Source organism: Lithobates pipiens, unplaced genomic scaffold, assembly GCF_037356315.1.
Source record: "Lithobates pipiens isolate NorthernLeopardFrog02 unplaced genomic scaffold, aLitPip1_a1.2 Scaffold_22, whole genome shotgun sequence".
In the NCBI taxonomy this organism is placed as follows: domain Eukaryota; kingdom Metazoa; phylum Chordata; class Amphibia; order Anura; family Ranidae; genus Lithobates; species Lithobates pipiens.
Window position 1 is genome coordinate 98491128 of NW_027507784.1, and position 20873 is coordinate 98512000.

Consider the following 20873-nt stretch of genomic DNA (forward strand, 5'->3'; position numbering starts at 1 on the left):
TAACTGTGGAGGAGCTGTAGAGATCCACAGCTTAGGGGGGAGAATATGTCCACAGGACAACTATTAGTCACGCACTCCACAAATCTGGCCTTTATGGAAGAGTGGCAAGAAGAAAGCCATTGATGAAAGAATGCAATAAGAAGTCCCATTTGCGAGAAGCCATGTAGGGGACACAGCAAACATGTGGAATAAGGTATTCAAGCAAGATGAGACTGAAACTGTTTGGCTATGTGTGTTGGAAAACTAACACTGCACATCACCCTGAATACACCATCCCCACCGTGAAACGTGGTGGTGGCAGCATCATGTTGTGGGGATGCTTTTCTTCAGCAGGGACAGGGAAGCTGGTCAGAGTTGATAGGAAGATGGATGGAGCCAAATACAGGGGAATCTTAGAAGAAAATATGTTTGAGTCTGCAAAAGACTTGAGACTGGGGCGCAGGTTTACCTTCCAGCAGGACAACAACCCTAACCATACAGCCAGAGCTACAATGGAATGGTTTAGATCAAAACATATTTACATGTTAGAATGGCCCAGGCAAGTCCAGACCTACATAAAATTGAGAATCTGTGGCACGACTTTAAAATTGCTGGTCACAGGCGCTTTCCATCCAATCTGTCAGAGCTTGAGCTATTTTGCAAAGATGAATGGGCAAAAATATCATTGTCCACCTGGAGCAGGTGGGTCGCGAGGCAAGCGACGACACCCTGAAAACCCTGCTTCTTACCGACTATGCCTGCACCCATGATGTCCCTCTATGCCTTTTGACGGCCAATGCGGAAAAAGCATTCGATCGGGTTGACTGGCAATTCCTCCAGATGTCTCTGAAGCAGATAGGTCTGGGCCTATCCTGAATTATGTCCCTTTACTCCTGCTAGAATTCGGGTGAATGGTTCATTGTCACCTACATTTTCCATCGATAACAGGACACAACAAGGCTGCCCTCTATCTCCCCTTCTCTATGTCCTTGTCATGGAACACCTGGTAATTGCCTTGCACAATAACCCTAACATCTCAGGTGTATCAATAGGCCCCACTCATTCCAAACTGGCTCTGTTTGCGGATGACCTGTTAATATTTGTAACCTAACCCCATTTATCCTTACCACATATAATGTGGGAATTCACAAGGTTTGGGAAGCTGAGCAATTTCAAAGTGAACCATACTAAATCAGAAATCCTAAACATCTCACTGTCCCAGGAGATGGTCCGCCAAGTCTCCAGTAAGTATCTGTTTAAAACAGGTTCCCCCTCCATCCACTACCTCGGAATCCAAATACCCACAGAAGGATCCCAATTATTCTCTCTGAACTATGCTCCCCTCCTGTTTAGAACCAAGACGGATCTCTCAAACTACACAGAGAAATGCCTATCGTGGCTAGGCAGGGTGAATGTCCTAAAAATGGACATCCTCCCTCGGTTTCTCAATTTGTTCCAGACAATTCCCATTTCCATACCCTCGTGGTTCTTTAAGAAGCTCCGCCAACTATTCTCCTCCTTTATCTGTGGAGTGGTTCGTCCTCGGATATGCTACGAGACTCTCTCGCTCCCCAAGATTTGTGGCGGAGCTGGAGCTCCGCATGCCTCTATATACTTTAGAGCAGCAGTACTCACACGTATACTTGACTGGTTCCATCATTCCTCCACCAAATTATGGGTACAAATAGAGAGCCATCTAAATTCAGTAGATTGCCGTGCCTTACCGTGGACACCTACCGAATTCCTGAAAACAGGGATACCCCTGAACGATCTCACCCAACAAACCATACAAATTTGGACCCAAATTAATTCCTCCAAGACCCTATCTTCTTTGAAAGGACCCATGACCCCACTGTTGGGACTCCGGCTTTTCCACCAGCCCTACAGGGAGTGAGTTTTGGACCTTGGTGTAAGGAGAACCACAGATGACTTGCCCAAGTCCTGCATTCAGACTCTTCTCTGATTCATGACGTTCCCTCTGCAGAGGCAACAGGTGATGTCCTTCAGTCACACCTTCCCATCCCTGCCTGATATACATACTGACTTAACAGACTGACAGATGTGGTCTCTCAACTATACTCTCTCATACATATGGTTTATAATCCTGACCTCCCCCCCATATAAACAGGCCTGGAAGGAAGATTTGGGTCACTCCATTTCACCTGTAGACTGGCAAAAGTGCTTCATTCTGACTCACAAAATATCCTTAGCCTCCAAAGCTCAAAAAAAAGGATTCTAGTTGTTGACCCATTTGGTACAGATGCCCCTCGACTTTGCACTGGATAAACTGGTTTCTTTTGTCATCCAAGGGAACCTTACTTCACATTTGGTGGGAATGCCCCCTTGTGCGGAGGTTCTGGCAAAAGATCCTCAAATTGTACTGCAGACTCATGGCTACCTCAATCACATCCTCTGCTGAGGTAGTTCTGCTATTTTTGCTCCCTGGACCTCTAAAATCCGTCAAAAAAGAAGTTTTGCATCACTTTCTGGTGGCTGCTAGAACGGTTCTGCCCAGACATTGGAAGTCGACGACCATGCCTTCCCTGGGGGATTGGGCAATTGAAGTGGACCAAATCAATAGCTTGGAACAAATGTTGTCGCAGGAAACAGGTAAAGAGGAGCAATTCTCCAAGACCCGGACATCGTGGTCTATATTTCAAATTTATTCTATGGGCCACAGAGGATTCCACCAATGTACCTGTGTAGCCAGAGTGGAATGTCTCTCTCTCAATTTCTACATTCCTTGCTACCTTGACCGCCTATCCCCACTCTCTCTGTTTTTCTCCTATCCCTTTAAATGGTGCAGTGTTGCACGATCACCTAAATCACAATCTCTAGTCTCATCAGACCAGAACGGTGGCACACAAAGAGCTTCCCCCTCAAAGAAAACGTGTTCAGCACAGCAACAAAAGCCCTAGACTACTTGTAATGAGTGGGCGCCCCTCGTTGAGTAGATAGTGGTGTTCACATACCCTTAATAAGCCAGGTTAGACACTGTAGGTATACAGGCTTATATACCATACTAAATCAATTGAAGCTCACAAATTATCTAAACCATGAGAAGGTATGGCACCAGTGTTGCAAGGATGTATATTTCTGTTTATGTGATATTGAATGACATATATGTCTACTGTACAATATCTCTATCTCAATTTTCTATCTCAATAAAATAAGATTGAATTAAAAATAGCATTGTCTAGATGTGCAAAGCTGGTAGAGACATTTTCAAAAAGACTTGCAGCTGTAATTGCAGTGAAAGGTGGTTCTACAAAGTATTGACTCAGGGGGGCTGAATACAAATGCACACCACACTTTTCACATATATTTGTAAAAAAAATGTGAAAACCATTTATCATTTTCCTCCCACTTCACAATTATGTGGCACTTTGTGTTGATCTACCAAAAAAAATCCCAATAAAATATATTTACGTTTTTGATTGTAACATGACCAAATGTGGAAAAATGCAAGGGGTATACTTTTTCAAGGCACTGTATATATATATATATATATATATATATATATATATATATATATATATATATATATATATATATATTAAGAACGTGTTGCGCTGTCAAACTTTTAATTGGTGCATGTGCCTTCTCAAAAGGAACTATTTAGTATCAATATATGATAAAAACTTATGAGATTCAAATGATCATACAACATAAAATACAAATAAACAAAAACATTTAAAAAATGAAAAACATTTATTTTGTACTAGATAGAAAAATCCAAAAAATTAAGTGTCCAGAAAACAAGTAAAGTCCATAAGGTGATAAACAAAATTGTGCATAGTCTCCTCTGGTTCCTATTATGTGCAACAACCGGTGCTCCCCATTGGAAATCAAGAAAAATATATCTTGTTACCAGATCATTAGACCTATCAAGGTCTGTATTCACCTTAGTGAGCTTCACCCCTCACTATAGGTATAGGCCATGTTTCATCAATGTAACTACTGAGCACCAGTAGTCTAGTAGTAAAACCAGCAGGTATCCTGGAGTGCTGGGTTTATCCAGTGCAAAGTCGAGGGGCATCTGTACCAATGGGTCAACAACTTGAATCCCTTTTCTTGAGCTTTATCTAATTTTCCCTTTAGGATACATTGGTAACGGCTTCATTTAGGTTTTCTTTGAATTTTTTCAACATGAATACAACTATAGTAGAATAACAATAGGTCAAACGTAATCGTTTTAATTTTTTTCCAACTTTACTTCCTATTTGCAACAGCTCTTATATAACTCATACAATTAGGCACTAATTTTACGGTACTTTGCATACGTCTAAATATTCCACATCGCAGAGTGTTAACATACTTAATTTAAATAAATTCATATCTAATCTAAGGTCTGTTATGGCAAGGTGTGCAGTACATCTGCATAATTCTATTGTTTATTCATGTTTTAAATCCGTTTGAAACGTGTTAAAGTGCTTCCTATTCATTATAAAAATCCTGCCACCCAAGAATTAGGACTTTGATGTCACCAATCCTGCTTCAAAGGCTTCTCACAATGCTATTAATCACAGTGTAGCCTCTGAAGCTATAGCCAGGGAAAACATTTGGACATCTTATGTTAAACTTCTTACAAACTTTAGAATATACTTGGATATCTAACAGATGAATTTGGCATAACACTTCCTCTGCAGGGTAAGGTCACTCATATATCTGTAAATAGTTATTTCACCAGGAGATTCATGATACTGCTTGGGGTGGAGTAAATGGTGGAAGACAACACAAACACAGAGCTTTATTTAAAGGAGAACTCCAGATTCATTTAAACATTTTAGTTCAGTCCATGAATACTCATTGATCTAAATGTTTAAAGTTCTCCATATTTGTGATGTGATTTAAATTTACATTCTTGTCATCCTTAGCACATCAGCTAAAATTTTGCATGGGATTGCCTCCACCAGCTTCTACACTAAGAGGGAAGATTAAGACTTTGCAGTGCTTCTGGGGTTTCAGCAACTCTAATTGTGACTGTCTTCTGTTTTAGGGAAGCGTGTAATATAAACCTTCTATGATATCATTGTTATTATTAAACTGCTAATATGATGATAGACAAAAAAGGCATTGAAAGGTGCCTAAATGTACCTTTAGATATTTGCTATAACATTTCAAGAGCTACAAAATCCAGGGCACACTCTTATGGAGATATCAACTTTATCTTCTGAAGTTACGCTTAGGCCCACCCCTTCCACTTCCTGTGCTTCACTATTGGCCCATAACTATGATGGGCATCCTTTCTGATCAGAGGTGTCTGATTGGATGTAGAAAGAGTAGACTTTCCCAGTAGAGCACTCGGTAATTCAAAGGTCCCAGAGTGCTCTAGCAGATTTCTTGAACATAGATATCACCCCTTCCAAACTTGCCTCCATGACCTCTCCCGAGTCTCTCCCATCCTCTGGAATTCCCTACTCCAATTTGTCTCACTATCTCCAACTCTATCCACTTTTAGACGATCCCTGAAAACTTTTCTCTTCAGAGAAGCCTATCCTTTCTCCACCTAATAACTGTACTTTCATTTTCTTCATCAGTTCATCCCTCACAGTTCATCCCCTTTTGTAACACTTGATCCTCCCTCTTAGATTGTAAACTTCAATGAGCAGGACTCTGATTCCTCCTGTATTGAATTGTATTGTAACTGTACTGTCTGCCCTAATGTTGTAAAGCACTGCGCAAACTGTTGGCACTATATAAATCCTGTATAATAATAATAATAATAAAATCTTGGCTGGAGGGTTCTTAAGGTGATCTATATACCTTTAAGTTCAATAAATGAATGTCACAACTGGTGATATAGTGTTTTGAAGGATTTTAGACTTAATTGCAATCATTTAATGCAGCAATTTTCTAATTCTCAAGAATTGCATCACTGTTAACATAAACTCCAATCAACAGAAATTCTCCTGCATCCAGCACACAACTGTGTTTAACTCTGGGTTGAGCTAGGTGGACTAGTGTCTTTTTTCAACCAGACAAACTGTGTAACTATGTAATTCTTGAGACTTGGGGAAGTGCAGCTTTATATGATTGTAATTTTTTATGATTATAGGTGTGCGGAACACTTGATAGTGCAGGTGGGAGCTGAGATACAGGTATACAAGCTAGCAGGTTTATTTATTATTTTTTGATTGTGCAAGAGTTTTATTGTATATATTCATACAATTTGAAGATAAATTATTACTGGCTTTAAAAAAATCTCATCACACGTTGCTAGCTAATGCAGCAATAATATATGGGTAGCCTGAAGGGTAAGTTGATATTTATCAATATGAAGAATTTCCCATTAAAATTTGTTTGCTAATAAAACTCTCTAAGAGATCATTCAAGTGGTGGAACTGCAGTTTCACTGACCCCCAATTGCTCACCCAAACAAGTAGATGCAGACACTGAGGGCTGTACACATGCCGCGGCCATGGTGGTTTGCTTCTTGGCTGCTGCAAAATTGAAATCGCATGCCACATTTAGTGGGCACTACTGCCACTGAATATGACCTTTTCAATTGAATGAGGCAGCACCACAGCTGTCCTGCCACTGCAAGCAGCGCACACAGTGCATGAATCCCAGAGCCCAGAACAAGTCCCAGGACTTGCTCCAATAAATAGCCTGGTAGGGGTGAAATACTCTTCCTGTTGTCCCTTTTTTTTAACTCCGCTGTAGCTGTGCTTGTCACAGGCAGCTACAGAGGAAGCACTGTTTGTTTATGCTTGGGAGAGGGTGGGTGCTAAAGGCCGACATGGCAAGTAGGACTGCAGGACTATGATTGACTGTGATTGGTTTATAGTCCTACTCTCACACTGGCCTATAGCACCCGCCCCTCCCTGGCATAAACAAATGTTGCTTGTTCTGTAGCCACCTGTGACAAGTACAGCTACAGGAGAGATACAAAAGGGAAAACAGGAACAGCCTTTCGCCTCTACTGGGCTATTTATTGGAGCCAAGTGCCAGAACTTGTTCTGGCGCTGGGCTCTGGGATTCAGCATGCATTCGCAGGATGCCAGTATTTAATTCAATTCTCTGGATGGTCCCACCAAATCTGGGACCACTGGGAGGTATGCATATACTGTGGATTACAACTGCAGAACTTTTCCTAACCAATCACTGTATGTTTGTTTTGTATTTTAGTAATAGAGCTGGGTGAACAGTTCGAGCCAAGCATAGCTTTGCCTAATCAGGGCACAGTGAAAAGCTATTTGTTAAGCCAAATGAAAAAAAAAACATTGCCGTCAATATAATTTTTTTAATTAAACAGTTAGGGGTCCCCCCAATCCAAACCAGGCCCTTAGGGTCTGGTATGGATTTTAAAGGGAACCCCACACTAAATTTTTTTTTTAAAACGGTGTGGGATCCACCCAAAATTTATAACAGACCCTTATCCGAGCATGCAGCCCAGCAGGTCAGGAAAGGGGGGGACAAGCAAGCGGCCCCAGCCCTCTTGAACCATACCATGCCCTCAACATGGGGGGGTGCTTTGGGCAGGGGGGGCAAAGGCCTCCTTCCTGAGCATTTTTTTTTACATTTCTTTGTTGCTGGAACTGGTATTGTATTTTCAGCAATTTAAATGTAATTTTATTTTGCTTCATAAATGTCAGTTTTGCTGCAGCAGGTTTTATACACGCCCCACTTTACAGGCAGACTAAGGGGACCCCCAGTCACTATATTTAAAGGGATTTTTCATTTTTATTTTTTCACTTTAAGCATTATTAAAATCACTGCTCCTGTAATAACGATCTTTTAAAAAAAATGTTGTTGCTCTGATATGTGTCCCTCAGGGCAGTACCCGGACCCCCATACCCTTTTTATGGCCAATAACTTGCATATGAGCCTTCAAAATGGGGACTTTTGATTTTTCAAATTCGGGTCCCACTGACTTCAATTGGGTTTGGGTCCAAACTTATGCGATGTTTGAGAGTTCTGGCGTGAATCAAACTGGGGGAGTGTTCAGCCCAACTCTATTTAGTAACCTATAAAAAGAAATTCTATTGAGTGGATCATTTTTGCATTAGAGTTTGCAAAAATCTGTGTGATGGGCCTGTAGTATGAAAACTGTACTAAAGTCTTTTTGTTCTTTGTCCTTGGTAGCCAATCAGATTCCTCAATTTATTTTCAAACTTTAGAACTGTAAAATGACAATTGGAAGTTGATTGGTTTCTATGGAAATGAAGAAATGCAACTTTTAACACTTTTCTCATTGGAACAAGTTGGCTAATTGACTTTTATACAGAATGATCATTAATGTGTTTGTTTTTATATGAGTAACTTCAGTGGAGACTTTAGATTGCAAGCTCCTGAGGCCGCAGAGACTGATGCTGCAAAATTTATCAGGCCAATATTAATTAATAAAAAAAAATTATCCTTCGTTTGTTCTGCAGGTAACTTAGCTCAGTCTAGAGCACGAGTAACAGCAGCCTCGAGATCCCTACCACCTCAATTAAATGCTGGGCGTATTAAGGTCAGTATAATAGATAACACTATCTTTTATGTTTCATACATACTTTAAAGCATTTTTAGAGGTATTGAGCAGCAAACACAATTCCATTAGAAAAAAGGGTGCGAATACAGAGACTAAGGCAAAAAAATGTCAAACTAGCATTATAAAGATCCCCTTTTGTAGTCCTCTCACCAACAATCAAAAAACAGACTGGGATATTGTTGCTGCAATGTAGTAACAAGCAAGCATAAAAGAGAGTGAGCATAGAAAAATAAGGAAGGGAAAGAAATACACTGGGGCAAGATGGAAAGGAGGTGGAGGGGAAAAGTCTGCTGTGGGTGGATGTAAACAACTTGATGACCAATCAGATTAACAGAGCGAAAAGTTAAAAATGCCGGGATGGTCAACAGTGAATGGACAAAGTCATTAAACCCAAAAAACGAAATGTAATATATTGCAGTTTACTAATCCTTAAATGTGTTGGCTGCATTTGTTTTCTTTTTAGTTTTTTTCCCCCTTTATTTCACCTGGTGATCCAGCCAGTAACACACTTCTTGAATTACTGAAAAAAGAAAAAAAAATTTGATGATATTCAAATTTTTTGAGATGCACCTGTATGTGTGACCGTGGTTTCCAGTCTGGAGTCAAGTGCGTTTCTGTTCACCAATTCAGGTGTGATTCTGGTCCGAATTTTTGTCTGAATTCACTCCTGAACCAGACTCAAAAATTGAGAGCTGGCCACACTCACATGTCATGCAAATTAGGTGCTGTGAAAAACGCTTATTTAAAGAGGTGATGATGGCAAATCCAAGCTGTATGGCAATATAGAAGATGCCAGATACTTATGTACAGTATGTCTAGCTGTAGCTTAATTAGAAATACATTTTTACACCTTGTATAAGACTGTTAAAGCTCCTGTAGTGGGTGTTACACATTTATTAAAGTCCTATTTTTATAATAGTTATCTATTGTACTTTTGTAGACATTTTAAATCAGGAAGCTTTGTAATCTAAAGACTAGAGATAGATTGACCTATTATATATTTTATGATTATTAAATCAGGTAAACAAAACCTAATTATGTTATGTGAGCACTTCCTTTAAATATATATTTTTGATTTTAGGTGGACACTATGGAAATGATGAGACATCCAGAGGAGACAACAAATATGAAAAGGCAAACAGTGGCTTCGTATTTTAGGGTAAGGTTACATCCACCTAGCATGGCTAATATCAAATGCTTAAAACAAACTTATATTTTATTATTTAGTTCATTATTACATTTAAACTCAAAATTAAAAACGTTTTTAACATGAATAATAAGTAATCATGTTAGTTTTTCATAAAATGAAAGGTAAAACCTTCCTGATTGCTTTTGGTAACCACTCCAATTTTTACTTCTTTTCCTCAAATTTTATGAATCAATTCAAAAGCAATATAAACATGTAAAAATGATAAGTCAACAAAAATGATCTTGTGCAATGGTGTGTGAAGCACCTAACCTAAAAGAATAAAATACCAAATACCAATAATAAATGTGCAAATATTAAATCCAGAAAAAAAAATAGTCCAAAATACATACGAGTAGGTAAAAATTAAGAAAAAAATTGGGAAATGTCAAAAGACACCAAATAATATATAAATAAGCCCATAAGTCCGTATATATTATTATATCTTCTTATACATAACGTCTTTAGACGGAATAATCCCCAAAATGATAATCCCACATAAACTGCTCCCATATATAATAAGCTCCCGCAAGACCTTTTAAAATAAGAGAATAAGGTGTGCAATCCAACAATGCGCTCACAGAACTCTCACCTTCACTCCTTGTAGTGTCAGCATAACATTGCTATGGATAGCCTTTTTCTCCTATACCGATGTCCGCCACAAGGGCGCCCTCCGTTCCTTTAATAAATAAAGCTGCACAGAACTGCCGCATCCACATCTGCACACTCCAATGATGATGAAAATATACCTCCGATAGTGTAGTATGTAACAACACTCAATACATTTATTAAATAAAAGCAGATTGCACTGTTTGGAATTTGAAATGTTTAGATTAAAAAGCAAGGAAAATAACAATGTGGCGTTTTCGTGCTGTTCTCACGTTACTTCCGGTATTACGAACAATATCCACTTCCGGCCACTCCCTACGCGTTACATCATCCACATGACTTCATCAGGGGACTCCCCTGTTGTGGACTTCCTTATCAATAGTGAAACCGGAAATGTAATTATGGCCATTTTTTTGTTGTCCGCTATGTTCAACTAACGCAGCCATTTTCTTGTGGCCTGCTGTATTCAACAGACGAGGCCATTTTGTTGGTTATCTAGATAACAGCAATCTGTGGTGCCAGTTACAGAGCTCAGAACGCTATATAGTGATAGAAGGGAGAGAGACTTTATCCCGGACTAATTAGATTAACGGTGTTAAGACGCCTGGCTCCCTCGGACAAAAATATGTTATTTCCGCTTGACAGAGCCGAACCAACAACTTCTAGTAAAGATGGAGATATTTAAAAATTATAATCTAAACATAGACGTAGATCCAATAGATTAAAAAACGATAAAAAAAATTAAGAGTAAATATCAAATAAAAATAATAATTTAAAAATCTATTTAAAATATAGGATAATTAATAGTTTAAGGTTAAAATGGCAACCATGTCATGTTACCTATATAGGTAAATAATTTACATGACAGATAAATCAGATATGAGAAAAAATGAATAAAAAAACAAATATGTAATCTAATAAAAAAACACAAATGAAGCGATAAATAAACAATGTATTCAATATAATAACAAAATACATTAAACTATGTGTGGCAGCACGCAGGTAAAATCACCTGGTTGTATTCAGGATGGGAAATATGTGTGTCCTAGATTCAGGCTTTATGCAGACTTTTACAATTAGAGGGGAAGAGTTAATGAGCCCAGCTGTAGTAAGTGGGCTCATTAAGGCCTCTACAAAAAACCCCAGCATGCATAGGGAGATGCTCCATCCTGGAACCAGTTTTGTGTGTATAGACTGGGGAGTCTGAGATATGTTCTGTGCGGTGAGTTAACGCCTGTGTGGCAAACCCCTACAATAGAGACAGGGACTGGGGCAGCACAAGGCTGCACCCAGTTGTTAGACAGGGAGTCTACGTGTGTAGTTAGAGGTCAAGCTGACCAGGATTTATTTTCTTGTTTTATTTTGTTTGGCTGTTATATGTATCACTGCATGTAGCCTAAATAAACCGGATCTTTTGTTTTTTGCACCTACACCGCTGTCTGCTGTGCCTGACTTTGTGTTGTGAACCCATCCAGGGGGTCACACACACCCGCTACCGAGCGAACCCCCTCACAGTTGGTGGAGAATGCGGGCAGTTTTTTTTTTTTTTTGTTAAGGCCAGCATGGAGGAGATACTGAGACAGCTGGCTCTAGCAAATGCAAACCAGCAGCAAATAAATGCAGGTTTACAAAAGAGCCTTGCAGCTCAACAACAAGCCCAGCAGCAGGCAAATGCAAATCGGCAGCAGACAAATGCAACTTTGCAGCAGAGTTTGGAAGCCCAGCAGCAGGCAAATGCAAATCAGCAGCAGACAAATGCAACTTTGCAGCAGAGTTTGGAAGCTCAGCAACAAGCCCAGCAGCGATCTGAAGCCCGCTTCATAGACCTGTTGCAGAAGCAAGAGCAGAATTTTCAACAGAAAATAGAGACATTAATACAGCAACGTCCGCAGACCAATGAAGCAAGTGGTTACAATAATACCACATCCTTTGGTGTGAGCCGTTTACTGACAAAAATGACTGGAGAGGATGATCCGGAGGTGTTTTTGACCACATTTGAAAGGACTGCTGAAAGGGAAAAGTGGCCTAAGGAGCAATGGGCTGGACTGGTGGCCCCTCTGTTAACTGGGGAATCGCAGAAAGCTTATTATGACCTAGAGCCTGACCAAGCAAAAGACTATGTGGTGCTAAAAGCAGAAATATTGGCACGGCTGGGTGTCACCCTGGCAGTCCGGGCTCAGCGTGTGCATAACTGGACTTTTCAGGTTGGAAAACCCCCCAGGTCTCAAATGTATGACCTCATTCACCTGAGCAGGAAGTGGCTGCAGCCAGAGACTTTGACCGCACCAAACATTGTGGAACGTGTTCTTATGGATCGTTTCCTGAGAGCTCTTCCTACTGCCATCCAAAAATGGGTAAGCCATGGAGACCCAGAAAATGCAGATAAACTTGTGGATCTGGTTGAGAGGTACTTGGCTACAGAGAACTTGACCACCTCTTCCAGGGACTCACGGACTTTCCCCCCTAAGACCAGATCATCCCCAGTGGCGGGTAAGATGACTCCAAGGGGTGAGGGTGGAGAGAGTGAGAGGGTGGGAGTTCTACCTAAGGTCTGGCGGGAGCAGCCCAGGAAGCCCATGCTGCAAGAGGCAGCGAAAAAAATTATTTGCTACCGCTGCCGGCAAGAGGGACATATTGCAGCCAATTGCCCAGTTGTGGATGAGCCTATGCAATGTGACTTTATAAGGGAGAGACGTCAGTCGCTGTTTGCGACAGTTGCATGCACTGCCATTCGGAGACCTGAGAAACATTTATGTAAAATGTGTATTAATGGTAGACATGTTGATGTGTTGCTAGATTCAGGTAGCCTGGTAACATTGATAAAAGCTGAATTAGTTACTACAGAGGTCTCTGGGAAGAACAGGGTGGCTGTTATTTGTGTGCATGGGGACACCCGAGAGTATCCTGTAACTTCAGTGTTTTTTGAGACCCCCAAAGGTAACCTCTCTCATCAGGTGGGGTTAGTGTCTCAGTTACCACCACATGATGCTATTGTGGGAAGGGATTTTCCAAAATTCTGGGAACTCTGGGATTGTCCTGAGGCCCCCATTGGTGCCCCTATAAACCAGGAAGATGACCAGAATTCCTCTGGGAGTGGTGAGGACTCTCCTGAATTTCCCTTGTCGGTATTGGCGGGGGAAACTCGAGAAACTGGGGAGGAGCCAACATCCTCAGATGAAAACATGCCGTCTGTGGAGTTTTCGGATCTTGAGGTTCACAGGGAAAATTTTGCCACAGAACAGTTAAAAGACCCCACCCTAATAAAGGCACGGGAAAATGTGGTGAAAATAGATGGCGAGTTAGTGAACCCAGATAAGACTTGCCCTTATCCTTACTTCACTATGGAAAGGGACCTGCTATATCGAGTGGCTCAAAGGGCAGAAGAAACCATTGAGCAACTTGTAGTGCCCAAACCTTACAGGAAGTTGGTGTTAGAATTGGCTCATGGACACATTCTGGGAGGTCATCTGGGGACAGAGAAAACCAGAGAGAGGGTATTGCAGAGATTCTATTGGCCTGGGGTCATGAAGGAAATAGAAAAGTATTGTTCCTCCTGCCCTGTGTGTCAGAAGTCGGCACCTATGCCACATTTCCGTAACCCACTGGTACCTCTTCCTATCATTGAGGTCCCCTTTGAGAGGATCGCAATGGATTTGGTAGGTCCGATAATGAAGTCTGCTAGGGGGCATCAGTACATTTTGGTTATATTGGACTATGCCACCCGTTATCCGGAAGCAATTCCTCTCCGAAATACCTCGGCCAAAACCATAGCCAAAGAGCTATCCCTTGTTTTTAGCCGCGTGGGTATTTGTAAGGAACTGCTTACGGACCAAGGTACACCCTTTATGTCCCGGGTTATGAAAGAATTATGCAAGTTGTACAAAGTGAAGCAATTGCGTACATCTGTGTATCACCCCCAAACAGATGGGTTGGTTGAAAGATTCAACAAAACCCTAAAACAAATGTTAAAGAAGGTGGTGGATAGAGATGGAAAGAATTGGGATTGTCTAATACCCTATCTGATGTTTGCCATTAGGGAGGTACCCCAATCCTCTACGGGTTTCTCACCCTTCGAGTTGCTCTATGGGAGACACCCAAGAGGGCTGCTGGATATCGCCAAGGAAACTTGGGAAAATGAGAGTTCTCCTCACAGGAGTGTGATTGAGCATGTCGCCCTGATGCAAGATAGAATTGCACAGGTAATGCCAATTGTAAAGGAACATTTAACCCAAGCGCAGTTAGCACAGCAGAGAGTGTACAACCGTGGGGCCAAGACACGTACTTTTTCCCCGGGGGATAGGGTCTTGGTGCTAGTCCCTACGGTTGAAAGCAAATTTCTGGCCAAATGGCAAGGTCCATATGAAGTAATTGAAAAAATTAGTGAGGTGAACTACAGGGTTAGACAGCCAGGAAGGCGAAAGCCGGAGCAGATCTATCACGTCAATCTGCTGAAAGCCTGGAGGGATAGGGAATCCCTAGTCGCAGAGACTTTGTCACAAGTACAGCCTGATTGCTTAGTTCCTGAGGTTGGAATAGCAGACACCTTATCGAAACCCCAACAACAGGAGGTTAAAGAGTTTGTACTTCGTAACAAAGAGATTTTCTCTGAGCTTCCGGGACAAACATCTGGCGTAGAGCATAACATTATCACCCCGCCAGGAGAAAGGGTAAAACTAAAACCTTATAGAATACCAGAGGCCCGACGGGAGGCAATACGTGGGGAGGTTCAAAGGATGCTGGAATTGGGTGTGATAGAGGAGTCCCAGAGTGACTGGTCCAGTCCTATTGTACTAGTGCCCAAACCTGATGGGAGCTGGCGGTTTTGTAACGATTTTAGACAATTAAATAAAGTTACAAAATTTGACACCTACCCCATGCCACGTATAGATGAGTTGATTGACCGGCTGGGAACAGCCCGATATATGACAACTCTTGATCTCACCAAAGGGTATTGGCAAATTCCCCTGGCCGAGTCGGCCAAGGAGAAAACTGCGTTTGTAACCCCAGATGGGGCATTCCAATATAAGAGAATGCCGTTTGGGTTACAGAATGCACCGGCAACATTCCAGCGGAAAATGGATACGATTCTGAGGCCCCATCAGAAATATGCTGCAGCTTACCTGGATGATGTGATTATCCATAGCACAGACTGGGTCTCACATTTGCCAAAAGTACAAGCAGTCCTAGACTCTATCCGGGAAGCTGGGTTTACGGCCAATCCAAAGAAGTGTACCATTGGACAGGAGGAGGCCAAATATCTTGGGTACACTATTGGGAGGGGGGTGATAAAACCCCAAGTCAATAAAGTCGAGGCCATACAGAGTTGGCCACGTCCCAACAGCAAGAAACAGGTACGAGCCTTTCTGGGAATCGCTGGCTATTATCGACGATTCATTCCCCATTTTGCTTCTCAGGCTGTGCCCCTCACCAACCTGACAAAAGGGAAACAGTCGGTTATGGTTAAATGGTCCCCAGAGGCTGAGGAAGCATTTCAGTCCTTAAAAACAGCCTTATGTAGCCAGCCAGTGTTGTACTCACCAGACTTCTCTAAGGACTTTGTTGTACAAACTGATGCATCAGACGTTGGGTTAGGAGCAGTGTTATCCCAGGTCTGGAATGGGGAAGAGCACCCAGTCATTTACCTCAGCAGGAAGTTAAAGTCCCATGAGGTAAATTACTCCACGATTGAGAAGGAATGTTTAGCAGTGAAGTGGGCTCTAGATTCCCTTCGGTACTATCTGCTAGGTAGGCACTTTGACCTGGTGACTGATCACGCTCCTTTAAAGTGGATGGCTCAAAACAAGGAGACCAATAGAAGGGTAAATAGGTGGTTCCTGGCCCTACAGGAATTTAACTTTACAGTTAAGCATCGCCCTGGTGTTAAAATGGGGAATGTGGATGCTTTGTCTCGGATACATGCGTGTCTGGCTGCTTGTGTTACAACCCCAAGGTTGAAACAAGAGGGGGGGGGTATGTGGCAGCACGCAGGTAAAATCACCTGGTTGTATTCAGGATGGGAAATATGTGTGTCCTAGATTCAGGCTTTATGCAGACTTTTACAATTAGAGGGGAAGAGTTAATGAGCCCAGCTGTAGTAAGTGGGCTCATTAAGGCCTCTACAAAAAACCCCAGCATGCATAGGGAGATGCTCCATCCTGGAACCAGTTTTGTGTGTATAGACTGGGGAGTCTGAGATCTGTTCTGTGCGGTGAGTTAACGCCTGTGTGGCAAACCCCTACAATAGAGACAGGGACTGGGGCAGCACAAGGCTGCACCCAGTTGTTAGACAGGGAGTCTACGTGTGTAGTTAGAGGTCAAGCTGACCAGGATTTATTTTCTTGTTTTATTTTTTTTGGCTGTTATATGTATCACTGCATGTAGCCTAAATAAACCGGATCTTTTGTTTTTTGCACCTACACCGCTGTCTGCTGTGCCTGACTTTGTGTTGTGAACCCATCCAGGGGGTCACACACACCCGCTACCGAGCGAACCCCCTCACATATGCTAAAAATGACTGAGGAAGCAGTTAAGATCAAATTCTACGTATGTATCCACCTCGACTCTTTTTGGCTAATAGTCCTGATCTTATGGCTACCTCTCCATGATGCATTGTATTTTTCTATACCCCAAAATTGTAATTGGGAGGGTATCGAAAAATACAATGCATCATGGAGAGGTAGCCAAAAGATCAGGACTATTAGCCAAAAAGAGTCAAGGTGGATACATACTATGAGAACTCTCATACCTGAAGGCCTAAACGTAGAACTTGATCTTAACTGCTTCCTAGCATAGTTTAATGTATTTTGTTATTATATTGAACACATTGTTTATTTATCATTTGTTATTTATTCTTCATTTTTTTAATAGTTTTTTAATCTATTGGATCCATCTATTGGATCCACGTCCATGTTTAGATTATAATTTTGATTATCTCCCCCTTTACTAGAAGTTGTTGGTTTGGGTCTGTCAAGCGGAAATAACATATTTTTGTCCGAGGGAGCCAGACATCTGAACACCATTAATCTAATTAGTCCCAGATAGAGTCTCTCTCCCTTCTATCACTATATAGAGTTCTGAGCTCTGTAACTGTCACCACAGATCGCTGTTATCTAGATATCCAACAAAATGGCCTCGTCTGTTGAATACAGCAGGCCACAAGAAAATGGTCGCGCTAGTTGAACATAGGGGACCACAAGAAAATGGTCGTAATTACATTTCCGGTTTGCTATTGATAAGGAAGTCCATAACAGCCAATCTGGTTCCCCTGATGAAGTCCCGTGGATGACGTAATGCGTAGGGAGTGGCCTGAAGTGGATATTGTTCGTAATACCGGAAGTGACGTGAGAATGGCAAGAAAACACCACATTTTTATTTTCCTTGCTTTTTAATTAAAATATTTATGTAATGTGTGTTATGTGTTATGAGTCCAATCTTCTTCTATTTAATACATTTATTGAGTGTTGTTACATACTACACTATCGGAGGAATATTTTTTTCCCCCTTTTTCCTCCTTTGTGAGTTCTTCATCATTGGAGTGTGCAGTTCCGTGCAGCTTTATTAATTAAAGGGACGGAGGGTGCCCTGGTGGCGGACATTGTTATAGGAGAAAAAGGCTAAAAAGGTGAGAGTTCTGTGAGCGCATTGTTGGATTGCACACCTTATTCTCTTATTTTAAAAGGACTTGTGGAAGCTTATTATATATGGGAGCAGTTTATATGGGGTTATAATTTTGAGGATTATTCCGTCTAAAGATGTTATATATAAGAAGATATAATAATATATACAGAATTACGGACTTATTTATATATTATTTGGTGTCTTTAGACATTTCCCAATTTTTTTCTTCATTTTAACCTACTCATATGTATTTTGGATTTTGGACTATTTTTTCCTGGATTTAATATTTGCACATTTATTATTGGTATTTGGTATTTTATTATTTTAGGTTAGGTGCTTCACACACCATTGCACAAGATCATTTTTTTGACTTATATATTGGTTTGTGTTATGTGAACACTAATAGGTTTTTCTGCAGGTGGATTTCATTGCACGATTATTTGCACTGTTATTGCGCTTTATTTTTTGCACTTTAGGTTTACGGAGAATATTATTTTAATACCTTTACACCACATAGTAGTGCAAAGGCTCTTGTTTATCACATGTAAAAATTATGCCAATTGTTTTCTAATATGTTACAATAACATTCATTTTAAAAATACAAGACAAACTGTATCGGTCTACCATTTTCACTTTTCATATGTGCATTCAGTAGTATACGTTTTCAGTCCTATTTGTAATAGATAATCTGAGCCTTGCACTAGTTAAACTAATTCTAAAGATGTCACACAGGCATAAGTAAATCAATTTTAGCCTAAACATGCATTGAGGAAAAATTGCATTGCTTTAATTTAGTTAATTAAACTCCCTAGAGCTTTTGAAATAACATTTATATTATGTGACACTAATTTATTTGAGAAGGATATTGGTTTTTATGTATTAGACTAATGCAGGATTGCTCAAAACAAGTAGCATCATGTCACAGACATTAAAATGTCAATAAATATATTTACACTCTGCCATTGTTCTGCCACATAAATAATATATGCCCACATTTCTACTTGTAAAGTTACAACATTAAAGTAGATATGAATCACTGTGTATAATAAACCATTGCCATGCTTTTTAAATATAATACTGCTCTCGCCTTTTTTTTTACATTGTTGCATATCAGCGCTGCTGACCTCCTGCAGCCTCATTGCTGCCATTTTTTGTCCACATTCATGCACTCCAATGGTGGCTGCACTTAATTTCTTAATTAAGTGGTGATGGCACCAGTGGGACATACTTCTGCAATATGTAGGTGCTTGGCTACTTGTAATCTCTATAGTTCACTCCTAATCTAGGAAGAGGAATTAAGAGTGACAGAGACAGGCAAAGTATCTGCATAAGGACCTTTATGACAGGATCACCAAGTAATATTTTAATGAAAGATGCAGATTTAAAAATCTTTAGAATTACTTTTTAATTTATAGTAACATGTTAAAGCCTATATAAGATTTTAGTAATTGAGGGTTTACATATACTTTCCTAGCAAAGGCGCTGAGGTTAATGGGTTCACTCATACATTATATTCTATATAGCCTTATTATGTTTGCTTTTGTATTCCAATGATTTGGGCTATGTTTTTGCTTAGTACTCCTTAATGGATCTTTTGTCAAAAATGGTGGTTGGACTGCCTCACTTTGTGCGCTGCATCAAACCGAATGATGACCGAGAAGCGATGAAGTTCTCAAGGGATCGGGTGCTCATGCAGCTGCGTTATACGGGCATTCTGGAAACTGTTAACATCCGGAGACAAGGATATTCTCACCGTATTTTATTTGAAGAGTTTCTTAAAAGGTACAAACATAATACCTACGGCAAGAATCTGCAGCACATAGAGGTGTAGAACTACATAATATGCTGCTAAACCTCTACTTGATATTAACGTTTATATCAAGTTTGGCTTTGCGACATCCTATGTTGTATTGTCATTAAGAGTTGCATGTATGTGCATAAGAACAGAGGTGTCTTCCCAGGCTCTTTTTTGTTTGTTTTGTTTATCACTATTTCCATACTATTGTGTTATTTTTTCTTTTTATCTTTTTTTCACACACTGTTTCTTTCTGTGAAAAATGTAAAATACTGAGGCTAATGAGTGATCATTTCTTGGCATGAGAACAGATCACCAGAAAGGTAAAAGGGTCTTCTTTAATTATTAGGAGCCACAAACCAGCAAAAAAACACCTTACTTTTGCCTTGACCTTTCACTCCAATTAATTTTGGCAAAATAGGGACATTTCACCAAATCACTATTTTTGCAAACTTTTCAGGGAAATTTAAAACCCTCTGTTTCACTGATCCCAAGCAGACAAACCAATCTATTTATTGAAGTGAGATCAGTGGATATATATGGTAAATATACTGATCGAAATTCACTGAGTTGGATATAGTATGATAAAGACTATAGTATTTAAGTACTGAAGACTGTAGTCAGTATAGATTTATATCTGTTTAAATCAGCCAGATTTTCCCTGTTTGCTAAATGCTGATGTTACTATATATTATAGACTAGAGCTACCTGAATGGTAGACAAAGGTTAATCCCAATACAAAGGATAATCCCTGCGCCCCCCCCACCCCAAAGCACCTTGTCCCCTTGTTGATGAGGACAAGGGCCTCTTCCCGACAACCCTGGCCATTGGTTGTCGGGGTCTGCGGGCGGGGGTTTTTCGGATTTCGGGAGCACCCTTTAATAAGAGGGCCCCCAGATCCTGGCCCCCCACCCTGTGAGGCTTCCTAGCACACTTACCAGCTAGCCTACAGAACAACCAAATTGATCCTTTCTAATCCTATTGTTAGATAGGGTCAAGTTGGTTGTTTGGCAGGCTAGATGGTAAATGGGCTTTGTTTATGATGTGTGTTGCCCTTCCATATGCACCTTACTGCAAAGATCAGTTATAGGTTAGGGTGGTTGCCACTATTTTGAACAGTTGGTTGAATTGGATGCGGGGATGCACTGGATGACATCAGCTGCTTTTGTTCTTTTGCTGTGCGTCCCATGTGTCTCTGTGCCTTAAAG

At 40.7% G+C, this 20873-nt stretch overlaps 1 protein-coding gene across 1 annotated transcript in view; it reads left to right on the forward strand.

Annotated features, from left to right (window-relative positions):
• Positions 1 to 20873, forward strand: part of MYO3B (myosin IIIB) — a 583926-nt gene that overhangs the window by 364555 nt on the left and 198498 nt on the right. The window contains exons 23-25 of the mRNA XM_077447966.1: positions 8358 to 8437; positions 9540 to 9617; positions 19447 to 19652. Of these exons, the coding sequence (XP_077304092.1) occupies positions 8358 to 8437; positions 9540 to 9617; positions 19447 to 19652 (364 nt within the window). The remainder of the gene's footprint in view (positions 1 to 8357; positions 8438 to 9539; positions 9618 to 19446; positions 19653 to 20873) is intronic.